Source organism: Mus musculus, chromosome 4 (genome assembly GCF_000001635.26).
Source record: "Mus musculus strain C57BL/6J chromosome 4, GRCm38.p6 C57BL/6J".
NCBI classification, from domain to species: domain Eukaryota; kingdom Metazoa; phylum Chordata; class Mammalia; order Rodentia; family Muridae; genus Mus; species Mus musculus.
The window spans coordinates 101083788-101098039 of record NC_000070.6 but is presented as its reverse complement, the minus strand read 5'-3'; the positions used below and the strand labels follow the sequence as shown (position 1 = coordinate 101098039).

The following is a 14252-nucleotide window of genomic DNA, read 5'->3' as shown; positions in this document are numbered from 1 at the left end:
GTGCTACCTCAGTTAAGCTAACAGATACTTCCCCTCACGGGCACGCCCACTGCAGGTTCTATGCCTCCCCAGCCCAAGCAGGCGGACTTGACTACTTAGCTCTCTTTTCCCTTAAACACAGACACAGCCATTTGCTAAATACTGGATGAGTTCTATATTGGCCCATAAAATCAGGGCTTAGGCTGCAGTCCTGGGGAACTTGAAGTGGCTGACCATCCCTCTATAGTCCCTATGTCTGCATACCCGTCTGAGATCACAGCTGTCTGAGCATGCTTGCCTGAGTCTGCACAGCTGTCTGAACTCACCTTCTACTCTTTTTTTTTTGCCATGCCTTCCTCTGCTCACACTTGGAAGGTTGCGATCTCTAGGGGTCTTCCTGGCAGAATACTCATGGAGACAGCCAAATTCTGACACTCAGTAGCTCCAAGCCACTGGATCCCTGCACTGCTCCACCCCACCCCACCCCTACCTGCCCAGGGGCAATCAAGTCCTTCTCCCTAGTATGTCTAGCTAGAGTCGGCACTGGAAGAAGACTGATGTTCATCACTGAGCTCACATTCCAATCGGGGACACAAGACATTCAACTGAGAGTTAACAATTGTGGGGTTTCCCACTCGGAAGCGGAAGGGGGCTATGAGACCAATTAAATTGGGTGAAGTAGATGCGTCTGAGGGCATCAAGCCGCCCGTTGGCACTGAAGTCCTCAGCTAAAGGGGGACACACGCTACATCCACTAGCTTGTTATTTATGAAGAGACAGACCATGTGTCCTTTTCAAGACCTCTAGGAAGGATGACAAAGGAGTATCTCATGCTCAAAAGAACCTGGGACAATTTAGGGGTGATGGTGCCAAACTGGAAACAAAACAGACTTCCGGGCGCTTCCTCCAGGTGGAGAATGCAGAATGGCGGAAACTGCAGTTCCTCTGCATTTTGGAGGCTTTTGCTGGGGTTTTGGTGGTGGTGGTGGTGGTGGTGGTGGTGGTGGTGATGGTGGTGGTGGTGGTGGTGGTTTTGGTTGTTTTTTTAACTCAGGAATAAACCTTAGGACTCTAGCTATACTCCTTGGGGGCAATTCTGGGATCAAACCCATCTCCTTGCACAAGGCAAGCAAGTGCTCCACACGGAGCTGTAGTCCCAGCCCCCAGGTCCCATTTGCATTGGAGTACACATGTATACAGTGGCCTTAACATCATCCATGCTGTGTTTTACCATCTCAAAATATGCTCGTAAACATTTATACGTCACATGCCCATAAAAGAACAGAGTTCTGATCTCACAGATATGAAACGAATACTCAGAAAAGGCTGAGTAAGCATCCTACTTTGTCCAACTAAAGGTCAAGCTACACACACAGTGGGTCTGCAGCAGAAGCCAGTAGTAACTTTAGATGGAAGCATGCCACACCACTGGAGAACACTTGTTAACACATAACATTCAACATTCATAGTTAAGAATCACAGAGCTCCAGCTACACTCGGTTAAAGTTCAGGACATTCAGAAAGTAACCCTTGAGCCACACTGATGGGATGTAAACACTTAGGAACCCCACCGCGGACCCAGACCAGAGCTCAGTGTTGAAATGCTTGTCAGCACCTGTGAAGGCCGTGAGTTCAATCCCCAGCACCAGAAGGAGAAGACAGCGCGAGCTTTCCTGCTCTACAATAAATGCAAAAATGAAAGCGGGGTCAAGAGGTCAAGGGCTTGGAAGGGAGCTCTCACCTGTTCGTTTATTCCTGTCCACATAGCAATACTTTAGCTCATAGTCCTGTAATAACTCATGAACCTCCTGAAAGACACAAGGCCAGGAAAACTCAGTAAGTATATCAATGTGGTTAGTGGTTAGTGGATGACCGAGCTTGACTGCTATCCTCCCCCACCGTGTACACACACACACACACACACACACACACACCCCTAAACATACCCCATGTTCCACTCAAACAGAGCACTTACTACCCACATGAGCCTGCACCTCGCTTTGTACTTGAGCTCACACTTCTAGCATGGGGTAAACTAGTCACCAAAGCTGCCCAGGCCACCTGAGGTCACACGGGAATCCCACCTCCAAGGCTCTTCCGGGAAGCTTTTCCTAACAACTTCCCACAGACTGTGCTCCCATGAGACAATCACCATCAATGTCCTGGTTTATACCTTTTGTGGAAATAAATATATATTAAATCATTCCACATGCTGTGGTGTAGACAAGAAGTTCACCTGTAAATGCACGCAGTGAGCATGGAGAAGAAGGAAATGTGGATTTTTATATAGTGTAATAATTAAATTGTAAATTTTTAAATCTGTAAATTAAATTTAAATGAAATGTTGTTTATAAAAACAACTCAAGTAAAAGAAACAGGCTGAAGTCATCTCCTCTTGGCTCCTCACAGCACACAATGTACAAACTCACTTAGATATATAGGTTTTGCCTGCATCACTTTACATGAGGTTGGCACTAAGAATACACAGCAGAGTAAATAGGATTTGTTTGGAATTAGCCTGGACTGAAATTTCTCTGCATGCTTCCTTTGAGACAGGATCTCACTATGTAACTCTGACCAGGGGCTGGTGTTTCCTGGCTGGGCACAAATTGAATAATTCTTAAGAGACACAAAGGCCTTAAGTTTATCATATAGGTGGGTGTTTTGACACCCCCCCCCACACACACACAGAATGACAAGCAACCAATTCTAGATAAGAAGTGCATGTGAGGAAAAGGCTGGTGCCAGTACTAAAGTGTTCAACCATGGGTTCTTCCTACTGCAATTACCATGATTAGTTCTCCTCCAGCTTTTCGTGGGTAGATGCAACTGGACCGACTTATATGAAATAATCAGAAAACAGGAAACTAAGCAGATGACTCTATAGATACAGTGCTTGTCAGAAAACTGTGAGGACTTGAGTTTGGATCCCCAGAGCCCACATAAAAGATGGCAGGTGGCAGCCGCCTGTAATTCTAGCACTCAGGAGGCAGAGACACAGTCCCTGGGGCCTAACTGGCTAGCTAGCCGGCAATCTCTGGGTTCAGCAAGACATGAAAAACCCTGTCTTGACAGAGTGTGAAGGAATTAAGACACACACACACGATTTTTAAAAAAAAGCCAGAAAACTTGAGTAGAAGAAACTCAAGTACAATGAGTGACATTAGCCACTTTTGAGTGTGGACTCCGGAAGGTTCCAGGAAACGCACCCTCATTCCATCTAGTATAAACTTTCAAAAGAGTATATCACCACGTAACTATTAACAGTTAAAAAATGATCACAATGATAGTTTTGCAGTGAAGAGTAACCTAGAAAAGGGAGATAAAGAACAGGACAGCCACACATTAGAATGTTTCGCTGGGGCTGCGGAGATGGCTGGGCTCGTCCAGACGACCCGGGTCCAATGTCCATCACCTAGGTGGAGGCTCATCACCATCAGTAACTCCAGCTCCAGAGATTCAGACACCCTCTTCAGGCCTCTGTGGGCATCAGACACATACAAAGCACATAGGCAGACATATACACAGGCAGGCAAAAAACCCACAGACATCTAATTAAAATTTACCTTTGAATTCAGTGCAAAAGAGAAAGAAGAGCATAGCCATGATGGGTAAACTGTAAAAACATAAACAAGGTGAAAACATGACAGTCACCTGTCACGCAGGGTGGCCAAGCTGAACATCCTGCACAGCTTTTTAATAAGCTTTATTATAAATGCCTAAAAACACACAGCAGTTTTAACGTGGAACGGTTTGCTGGATATTGCACTTTAGCGGTTAGCATCATTTATCTTGAATGTGAGACGTTTTCTCAGACTTAGGAAAATGTCAATTGTGGTCCTATGAAAAACATAACTTCTCCTTACATAACACACACCTTGCCAGCTAACTAAGTTAGCGCTTTGCAGAGCAGCCTTTATATGAGGGATCAAGTGTATTCTTCTGGTGGCGCAGACTCTAATCTTTCATTTGGCTGGTGAACAGCTGTCGAGTGCTAGATAAAGAAAGCCGATACCACTCATCATGTTATCAAGTATCTGTAAACAAATGACAGGCTGTGCCATTCCTCCAGCTGAGGGAATTACCTAAGGGAAATCTTCAGGTCCAGAAATGCAGTTTGCAACTTAAACATCTTATTTTCCCAACATCTGTACTTTTAATTACAGCTCTCCTGTGCATCGGGTATGGAGGGTACTGTCTGCTTAGTGGGGAAGCTGTACAAGGCTTCCAAGAGAGGAGGAACCAATGGCCTTGCTCTCTGCCCTGAAGATCACCCCTCCATCTGTGCCTCAGCAAGGAGACTCAGGGTAGAAATTTCAGAGCTGACAGAGTCCTAAGACGCATTTGCCAAAATTTCCCTAAGCTCTGCCGCACAGTCCTGAGAGAACTGGACTTACAGCTTCCAGGAGCTGACACCGCCATGGGATTCCCCCCCCCCCCCCCCGGCCCCCACATACACTCTGAAAGCACCCTGTGCAGCAACATCATTTACAAATTCCTGACGGCACAGGAGTGTGTCAAACTGACATTTCTGGCTGCCATCAGTGTGTCCAGACCACATCCTCCATGATCCTCCGAAGCTTTCTGAGAGTCTCAGGAAGATTTCTGGCAGAGGCGAAAGAGCTTTGATTACAGCTATGACTGAGTTCACCCACCCAACCACAGCCGTTCTGCACGCCTTCCCAGGTGAAAGGTACAGACCTAACACACAGGTCTCCTAAGCCTGCGGGTGCGACTGTTTGCTTCAAACTGTTTAAGAAAAGGCTTTGAGGCCAGCAAGATGGCTGAATGAGCAAAGATGTCCACCACCACGCCTGAGGCCTGAGATCAGTGGGAGGGACCAATAAGCATGGAGACCCTCCCCTCGCAGCATGCATTCTCTCTCTCTCTCTCTCTCTCTCTCTCTCTCTCACACACACACACACACACACACACACAAATGTAGTAATTTATTTTAAAAAAAGGTTTTCACAGATCAAAGTATGCTTTATTTCTAAATTTCACTAATTTGTATTAAAAGAAGAGAACACGGGGCCTTCGAGATGGCTCAGTGGGCGAGGGAGCTTGCTGCCAAGCCTGCCAACGTGAGTTCAATCCCTAGGACTCAGATGATGGCAGGGGTGGACTTTCTCAGGTTATCTTCTGACCTCCACATGCAGGCACAGACAGACAGACAGACAGACAGACAGATGTAAAAAGAAACTTAAAGAAGAGAACAAATGTGTTGCTTTAAATTGTAAGCACCTGGAAGATAGCAGTGTGACCTACAAAGCGGACCCAGACAGTCCTCTTCCCCTTGCCACGGGGGTCTCTCTAGGCAGCTGCACAGGTCCAGACAAGAGGTTGTTGGACATTTACAAGTGATAATCAGGTTATTCTTTCTAAAAATCACCTGGGCCTCGATGCTGAAACTTGGTACTACATTTCTGATGCCTGGCTGGTTTCCTGGCCAATGTTATTGTGCTACTTATAAACTATTACATTCTTATAAATGCTACACACCCACTGGCATGCATACACCAGAGATCCTATGGGAGAGAAAGTCAAGTCTGTGTGTGTATGTATATATGTGTGTGTGTGTGTGTGTATGACACAGGTCTCAACATACATCCCTGGCTGACCTGTGTCTTGCTACATAGACTATGCTGGCTGCTAGCCTGCAGCCATCCTCCTGTGACTGCTTCCCAAGTGCTGGGACTCCAGGCTTACGCCACCATGGCCAGCTTCAAGTGTGTGGAAGGATGAGGTGAGTTACAGCCTCATCAGCAGCTTATGTAGGTCCTGCTGAGCCACCTTCTTTCCATGCTCAGTGTGAGCTGAGACTCAGGTGTCGTCAATTTGTGGCTACAAAACTGTGCCTCTCTGCGGTCTTAATTTGTATCCTGTTGGTAAGTGGGGCACTGTGACTGCTGACTTCAGGGGTCAGTTTAACTACAACATGCAGTGATTGAAGCAAAATATGAACCCAGTGTTGCTAAGAAATATTTTATACATGTGGGTAGTATCGATCACCAGCTACTTCAGAAAAAGAGATCTCCCGTGCAGTGGGTAAACCTTATCCCAGCAGTGAAGGCTTCGACAGCCAACCTACGTCTTCCTGATGAAGACACCCCGCTCAGGAATGTAGCGCCCAGCCTTGCACAGGTTCTTAGCCTGCAGCTGTGCCCTACAGCCTTTGGATGTGGCAGCTGACAATCATGGAGTCGATTAGCCAAATCTTCTTTTGTTAATCATTTTTTTCTTTTCTTGAAAATTGATTTTTTTCTTACAATATATATGATTATGGTTTCCCCTTAACTCTACACCTCCCTGCCCCTCCCCACCTCTCCTCCCACAGCACCCACACCTTTTCTGTTTCTTGTAATAAAACAAATAGGCATCTAAGAAATAACAATAAAACAAAAATAAACAAATTAGAAGAAGACAAAACTACCAAACAAGAAAGATCCAAAGAAAAAGCAGAAGAAATACATAGAGATGCAGACACACGAGTTTGCATACACAGGATTCCATAAAAACATAAAGTTGGAAGCTATACTATATACACAAAGGAACTGTAAGGTTAGAAAAAAAAAAATTCCCTGACAACATTATAAGACAAGGAACCTCCGAAGATGCCACTGAGTCTGTTTTGTGTTGGCCGTCTACTGCTGTTCCTACCCCTCAGTCTGTTTTCCCAGTGAAACTACCTTGGGGAAAACAAATATTTCGTTTGCAAGTGGCTATCTTTTGAAGATAGCATCCCGGGTCAGGGCTGGGGAGTTTGTCCACCTCTTTCATTTTTCTTTCAGCTCTACGACCTTATCTGGTACAGATCTGTGCAGGACCTGTGCATACACCTGTCTCTCTCTGTGTGTTCCCGTGTGCCAGCCCTGTTGTATCTGGAAGGCCTTGGTTCCTTGGTGTTCGACATCCCCTCTGGCTCTCTCATTCTTTCTGCCTCCTCTTCCTCAGTTCCCTGAGCCCTTGAGGGGGTGAGGTGATGTGATGGAGCCATCTTTTTTAGGACTGAGTGTTCCAAGGTCTCTTGCTCTGCATATGATCTGTCTGTGGGTCTCTGTGTTTGTCCCCATCTGCTGCAGGAGGAAGCTGAGTGTTCCAAGGTCTCTTGCTCTGCATATGATCTGTCTGTGGGTCTCTGTGTTTGTCCCCATCTGCTGCAGGAGGAAGCTTCTCTGATGATGGCTGAGTGAGGCAAGGATCTATGAGTACAGCAGAATGTCACTAGGAGGCAGTGTATTGCTATGTTCCTTTAGCAGAACAGTAGTATTCAGTTACTCCTTGGCCTACCTAGTCTCCTGGTCACCGCCATCCAGGAGTGGTAGGTATGGGTACCACCTCATGGAGTGGGCCTTAATTCAAACCAGATATTGGTTGGCTACGTCACAGGCTTTGTCCCACTACTGTACCGGCACACCTTGCAAGCAGATAACCACTGTGCATAGAGGGGTTTGTAGCTGGGTTAGTGTTTACCTTTCTCCTTTGGTAACATGCAGAACACTTTCTCGTACCATGAACACCAGTCCATACGGGTGAAGACTCTAGGCAGGCACCCGTTCAACCTCTCCTTGCCGGATGACCTGTATAGGCACTGTCTTCAGCTCTTATCATCAAATTATGGAGAATCACCCATCCTTGGCAATCCCCTGGGTTGATTGGGGTTCCCATGGGGCCCTCTTGGACAAGAACTCAATTAGATGCAACCCATCCCAATACTAGAAGCTTCATTGGGTGTGGGGAGAACCCCAGTTGGGGCTGCCTGCCATGCTATTTGGTGATTCCATTTAGATCCACCTTCATATACAGACATAATTTAGGAAGCTTCTACTGGGTGAAGAACCCACATAATCCCTCACATGGCCCTTAGTTTTAGCTGTCCCTTCGCATACTAGGAACCAGTCAGTCAGATGTTGACATGCACACATTGCATACAGGTGTGTGTGTACTCTGCTGGACTTGTTCTCTGTACAACTCTGGCTGGCACAGGCTTCTTGTTACATTTCCCTGACATCTATTTCTTCTTCAGAAAAATATTTACTTATTTCTACTGCTCCGTTTTTCTACTTTTTCCTGTAGGTGGCTTTTAAAACACTGTGAATACTCATCCTTTGTCATTAATAACATTGTAAGTGTCCTAATTTAGTACATGGTCTGCTGTTCTGTTTAGTGGAGATTTTCAGTGGAGAGAGTCTGTGCCTTACAAAGTCCTTTTCTGAGCAGGTATGGGGTACACACCCGAAATGCCAGTGCTCAGAAGGTTGAAACAGAGGGGTTGGGAGTTCTAGGTCATCCTTGGCTATGTAGTAAGTTCATTCAAAACCATCCTGGGCTACACACAAGCCTGTCCTTAAACAACACAAACAGGGGGAGGAAGGGAGGAAGGGGAGGAGGAAAGGGGAGGGAGACAGGAGGATCCGTCCTCACCAAATACATAAAGTATTTTGTTTCCCACTAGTTTTCTTCTCTTTACATTTTAGATTCTAGTCACTTTAGAGTTTGGGTTTTGGGGGGACAGGGCTTGTTTTTGCTGTTGTTATTTTCTATTTTTTGTTTGCTTGTTTGTTTTGGTTTTGTCTGTTATTTCATTTAGTTGGTATTAGAGATGGGAGGTCTCACAGCTGAGGCTGATCTTGAACTCCTGGTCCTCCTGCCTTAACTTCCTAAATGGGATGTCAAGCATGACCTTGCAGTTTTCATAGTATGAAGTAGGAATCTGGCTTACCTTACTTGGGGAATTAATTTTCTTCCCAGCTGGATAATCCACTGTCTGGCCCCCACTGAGCCATGGTACTAGTTAGCGCTCACACCACTGTGACAACACCCAAGAGAGAAAACCCAAGAGAGGAATTCTTCCCTTTGGTTCAGGGTCTCGGAGGGTTCCCCTCAGTCACGGTGGGGAAGGCTTGCTGGGACAGCTCAGTCTACAGTAATGGTAAGTATGGTTGAGGGTGTTCCCATCATAGGAGGACAGGAAATAGCATGCAGCAAGAAGCAGGGCTGGACATAAACTTTGGGGCAGGCCCTTCGGCATGATTTATTTCTGCCAGTGACTCTATCTCTCAACTCCCAGTGTCCAGAACCTCTCAAAATTGTGCCATGAACTGGGAACCAAGTGTTCAAGACACGAGTCTGTGGAGACCTTTCAGATGCAAACCATGACACTCTCTCGGACAACAGTCTCCAGGTACATAGAAATCAGTGTGTTACCCTACGCTGCTGTGCCAGTGGACATCTTGTCCAGCCTGTGCTAACTTGAAAAATCTGTAATTTAGTAGGAAAAAAAAGATTCCCCTTATAACTGTTGTTTCTAGTTTGGGGCTCTTAGGAATAAAACTCTGAGTAACTACACATGAGACTAACACTGCTCAATTATACGCATGGCTGTTTTATAATGTGAAGGTTTTGTGCCCTCAACAGCTCTTGCTGGAGTCTAATTCCCTCTGAGGTATTAAGAGGGCAGAAACGTAATCTGATCGTGTTTGAAGGTTGACAAGGGTTATATAAGGTCATCAAGGTGACGCCCCAGCCATTGAACACTGGTGGATTTGTAGGAGAGTGACCAAGACTCGGAGGATGAGCATGACTGCCTGCTGTCCCCACGCGATGCTGTGTGATGCTGTGAACCACTGCCAACACAGCCACAGCACACATCCTTGACCTGGACCAGAACTGGGAAACATGTTTATAGCTTGGCCAGACTCTGCCTTTCTTTCTTTAAAAAGGGACTATATATAGCTTATGTTTGTCCTCAGTAGAATCTGCCAGTTTCTAAGACATTTGAAGCCCTTGACACATTCACTAGTAGACCATGACTGTCAAGTGTTCTACACCCACCAGTGCTCTCGTCTGCTCCACTCAACCATTTATCTTGGTGGGATTTTTTGTTTGTTTGTTTGTTTTAAATCAGTATTACACTGTTAAATTACTGCAGATTTATAATAAACCTTTAAATCTGGTAGCATTGGTCTAGTATTAATGTTTTCTTCACAATTACTTCTGATAGTCTAAGCTCTCTGTATTTCTGTAAAAATTTTGGATCAGAGCATCAACTTCCAAGAATAAGGGCTGCAAGGGCTTTAAAGTGGGTTGTTTCACAGACTCCTGTGGGTGTTGGAGACGTGGTTCCCAGCTGGTGCTGCAGTCTGCTGCTGGTGAGGCTCAGAGATGGGGCCTCCTCTGGGAGAGGTTGCTGGGGACAAGCCTTTGGAATGTGTATCTTGTCCCTGGTCCCTGGCTGTCCCTGCTTCTTAGTTGCCTTAAGGCAAGTGGGCTCTTCTATTAAGCCCTTTCTCCATCACTCACCCTTCTCCCAGAAACAATAGAACTAGGCAAAAACAGCTGGAAACCTCTGAAACCGAGGGCTGAAACAAAGCTTTCCTGTTTTAAGCTATTTTTCTCAACTTGTGTCTTGCCTGTTGTAGGAATGCAAAGGCTGGCTAGTGCAGACGCCACTATGGACACTCTGGGAAGAACTCATGTCCAAATCAGGCTTAAAGTTTTCCACTCAAGAAATATTTATGTTATAGTGGATTTGCTGGTATATAAAACAGGTACCCAAGTCAAACAGTTTCTGATAAAAAATAATGAAAATTTGTATTTTTAATCATTCTTTGGTATACATATGATTTTACTATTAAAGACAAAAAAATGCATATTAATGTGATGGGTATGTGTGTTCATTTTCACATACAGAATTAAGTCTTGGCTGGATATTCCATACTGGAGGCATGCGTGTTAACCTTCTTTAGAGTTCAGCGATGCTCTGACTTTACTGTCAAGTGTTGAAAAGGCTGCTTTGCATGGGGGCATAGTACAAGGTGGCAGGTGTCTAGGGCTATCTTAGAAACTGAGAAATTCTGTCCTGATTCCAACCCACAATTCATGGCAAAGTTTTTTAATGGAACTCAGCAACAAAACAATCAGCCATTCTTTGTGTGTGTGCACAGGCGTGTGGATATACATGGAGGTGCATGTATAGAGGCCAGAGGCTAATGTCAAGCATCTGCCTCAGATACTTCCTTTTTTATGTCCACACGTGTGTGCCTACATGAGTTTATGTGTGTCAAGTGTGCAGAAGCCTATGGTGACGGGAAGAGGCGTCACATCCCCTAGAACTCGAGTTACAGACAGGTGTGAGCTGCTCTGCAGATGCTGAGACTAGAACACAGGTCCTCTGCAAGAGCACTGAATAGTCCCAATTGCTGCGCTATCTCTCTAGACCCTTCCGCCTTTTTTTCTTAATGGTTGCCATAGTTAGGGTTTTATTGCTATGGAGAGACACCATGACCCAGGCAACTCTTCTAAAGAAAAACATTTAAGTGAGGCTGGCTTACAGTGCCAGAGGTTAGTCCATTATCATCATGGTGGGAACCATGGTAGCACGCAGGCAGACACGGTGATGGAAAGGAACTGAGAGTTCTACATCTTCATCAGAAGGCAGCCAGGACACTGAGCTCTGCACTGAGCTGAACTTAAGCATACATTAGACCTCAAAGCCCCACCTCCCCGGTGATACACTTCCTCTAACAAGGCCACACCTCCTCCAATAAGGCCACATCTCCTAGTAGTGTTACTCCCTATGACCAAGCATTCAACTCATGAATCTATGGGGCCATACTTATTCTAACAACCACAATGGTAAAAAATAAATAAACAAACAAACAAACAAACAAACAACCCTGTGTCTTTAGAACTATCTGCTGAACACTGTTTAATTGATCCCAACCTGGTTGGCAACATCCAGAGCATCATAATCAGGAGGCAGCCAGACCTATGCCTTATCAGGCCTTATCAGGCCATTGACTTAGGCCTTATCCGGGTATTGACTTTGGCCACATCAACTACCTAGTTTCTTCACGGCCTGTTTGATCTGGTGCCTGCTGGCTTTGCCACCCATGACGGATTCAAGTGTGTTGTTTCTTCTGTCTTCTCTGTGGCTGAGTCAGTGTTCAGAGGAAAGTTGATGCTGTTGTAGCAGTCAGCTTGCCTCTCCTGGGCAGGCTCTTACAAGAGCATGTGTGCTGCCTCTGGAAGAGCAGGGTCTTGGGCTGCCAGAAAGTCGGTACCACGCAGGTCTGCATTCAGCGGCTGTGGACGGCTCTCAGCACTGCCTTCTTGGGTTTCAAGGCCTTTGCTTTGGCTTTGGGGGAGGCAGCGGATTCCTTCTTTACTTTAAGAGCCATTTTGATGAAAAACCACATCATCATCATCATCATCATCATTATTATTATTATTATTATTATTATAGAGGTTCCCACTCAATATAGTGCTCACTAACTGGCCAGACGTGTGGACCAGCAAATCATAAGGTCTCTATCTCAGCCCCCCATGCTAGGATTACAGCTGCATGTCACTACAAGCATGTCTTGCTTTTTATTTGTGCAACAAACACTTTTACTGCCTTAACCATCTCCACAGTCCTCAGTCAGCAACTCTGGAAATTAAACCATCTAATACAATACAAACCCCAGATCTACTAATCTGACACGTGGATGCTGAGAAACGATGCTGGAAAATATTAAAAGCCTTACAGTTAGACTGAGTAGAATTCCCAGGATGTGTGGGTGCATTACTTGAGAGCTGCCTACCTCGGTTTTCTGTTTGCTTTGTTTTTTAAAACATTTTATTCTATTATTTATTTCTGTATTTATTTATGTGTGTGGGGGGGGGTGCCAAAAGCATGAGTGGGGAGGTCAGGGGACAACTGTGGGAACTAGTTCTCTCCCATCATGTGGATGCTGGAGCTAGAATTCAGGTCATCATGCTTTCCAGCAAGTGCCTCTATGTGCCCACTAAATCATCTCACCGACCCACAACTTGTTCCAATTTGGGGCAGAGTCTCTCTCTGGAACCTGGGGCTCAGCGATGGGCTACACTGACTAGTCAGCACACTCAGGGATCTTTCTGTCTCACTTCCCCAATGCTAGGATTATTAGCAAATGCCACCATGCCTGACTCCTTATCTTATATATGTATACACACACACACCTATATTTCTTCATAAAACCTGAGGGCTGGGCATTGAGCCCAGTATTTCACACCTTCACAGCAACTCAGCTATCTCCCAAGCCCTGGATTCCAGGTTTGGGTAAGCAAACTTTCTGACCTTGCCTAAAGAAACTTACAAAGTTTGGTCATTTGCCTTAGCAGTAAGCTAATGGGACCGCCTGCTTGTTTACTGTAGCCCAAACGCTGTATGGACTGTGTTTTGATTAAGCTCAAGGCCACAGCAGCTGGATTTTCAAATCTAGACTTTAAAGCTGGGGACCTATCTTTAAGTCAGGCCTAGATGTAAATGACTTGCTCAAAGGGAATGGGATGGAACTGGGATTTCATGCTGGCTGGCAGAGCTCACAGCAAACACAGTGGTCTACTACACCATGGTATCTTCAGAGTCTTTGAACAATAAAGCCGTACAATCAGGAAACACTTGCCCCTGTCACATTCCCAGAGCCCACGGCATCACTGACCCGCTAGCCTTATGATAGGATATCATGGTAGGAACAGGGTCAGGATGTCCACCATGCAAATTCCTTGGAGGCAAAACTAATAAAACAAAGTCACTTGGTTCTGGCAGCTAAATGTCTGGTCATGTCACTCCCTTAAAATAAACACCCACAGCTTAATTTGGCTGATGAACTCTTAATCAGTTAGCCAGGCCTCCTAAAGGTCTCAGCCTGGCATTTTGTAATTACCCATTTCAAACGCTATGCCTTGGCCACCATAGACCAACTCTGTCCATTTTTCTTTTTTGGTCTTTAGGGAACTTCAGGACAGATTCGGGTATGCATACTCCTTTTTTTTTCTTTAAGCGTTATCTTTTGGGGGGGAGGTGGTGGTAATGGTATGTGAGTGTGCAAGCTTGTGGATATATGGGTGTGCATACCCATGTGCATGCATGTGGAAACCACAGCAGGAGATTAGGAGTCTGCCTCTCCCACTCTCCACCTTATTGGCTGCAGAAGGGTCATTCATTCAACCAGAAGGGTTCCTCACTCAACCAGAAGCTTGCTCTTTCAGCAAGGCTGGCTGGCCAGGGAGCACTGGGGAGTCACCTGTCCCCACTCCCCAGTGTTAATGTTACAGCCATGGCCAGCTTTCCACATGGATGCTGGAGATTAGAACTCGGGTCCTCACACTTGCAGAACAGCACACTCACCTACCAAGCCTTCTCCTTATCCCTGCAATTTGTTTACTATAAATCAACAACTTTTCCGAAACAAAAGAGGAGCCATTTAAAACCCCTACTACCCAAATCTAAGACAACAGAGACA

General features: G+C 45.6%; 1 protein-coding gene across 1 annotated transcript in view; it reads right to left on the bottom strand.

Moving 5' to 3' along the window:
• Raver2 (ribonucleoprotein, PTB-binding 2) overlaps positions 1-14252 on the bottom strand; it is an 83333-nt gene that overhangs the window by 54331 nt on the left and 14750 nt on the right. The window contains exon 2 of the mRNA NM_183024.1: positions 1721-1787. Within this exon, the coding sequence (NP_898845.1) occupies positions 1721-1787 (67 nt within the window). The remainder of the gene's footprint in view (positions 1-1720; positions 1788-14252) is intronic.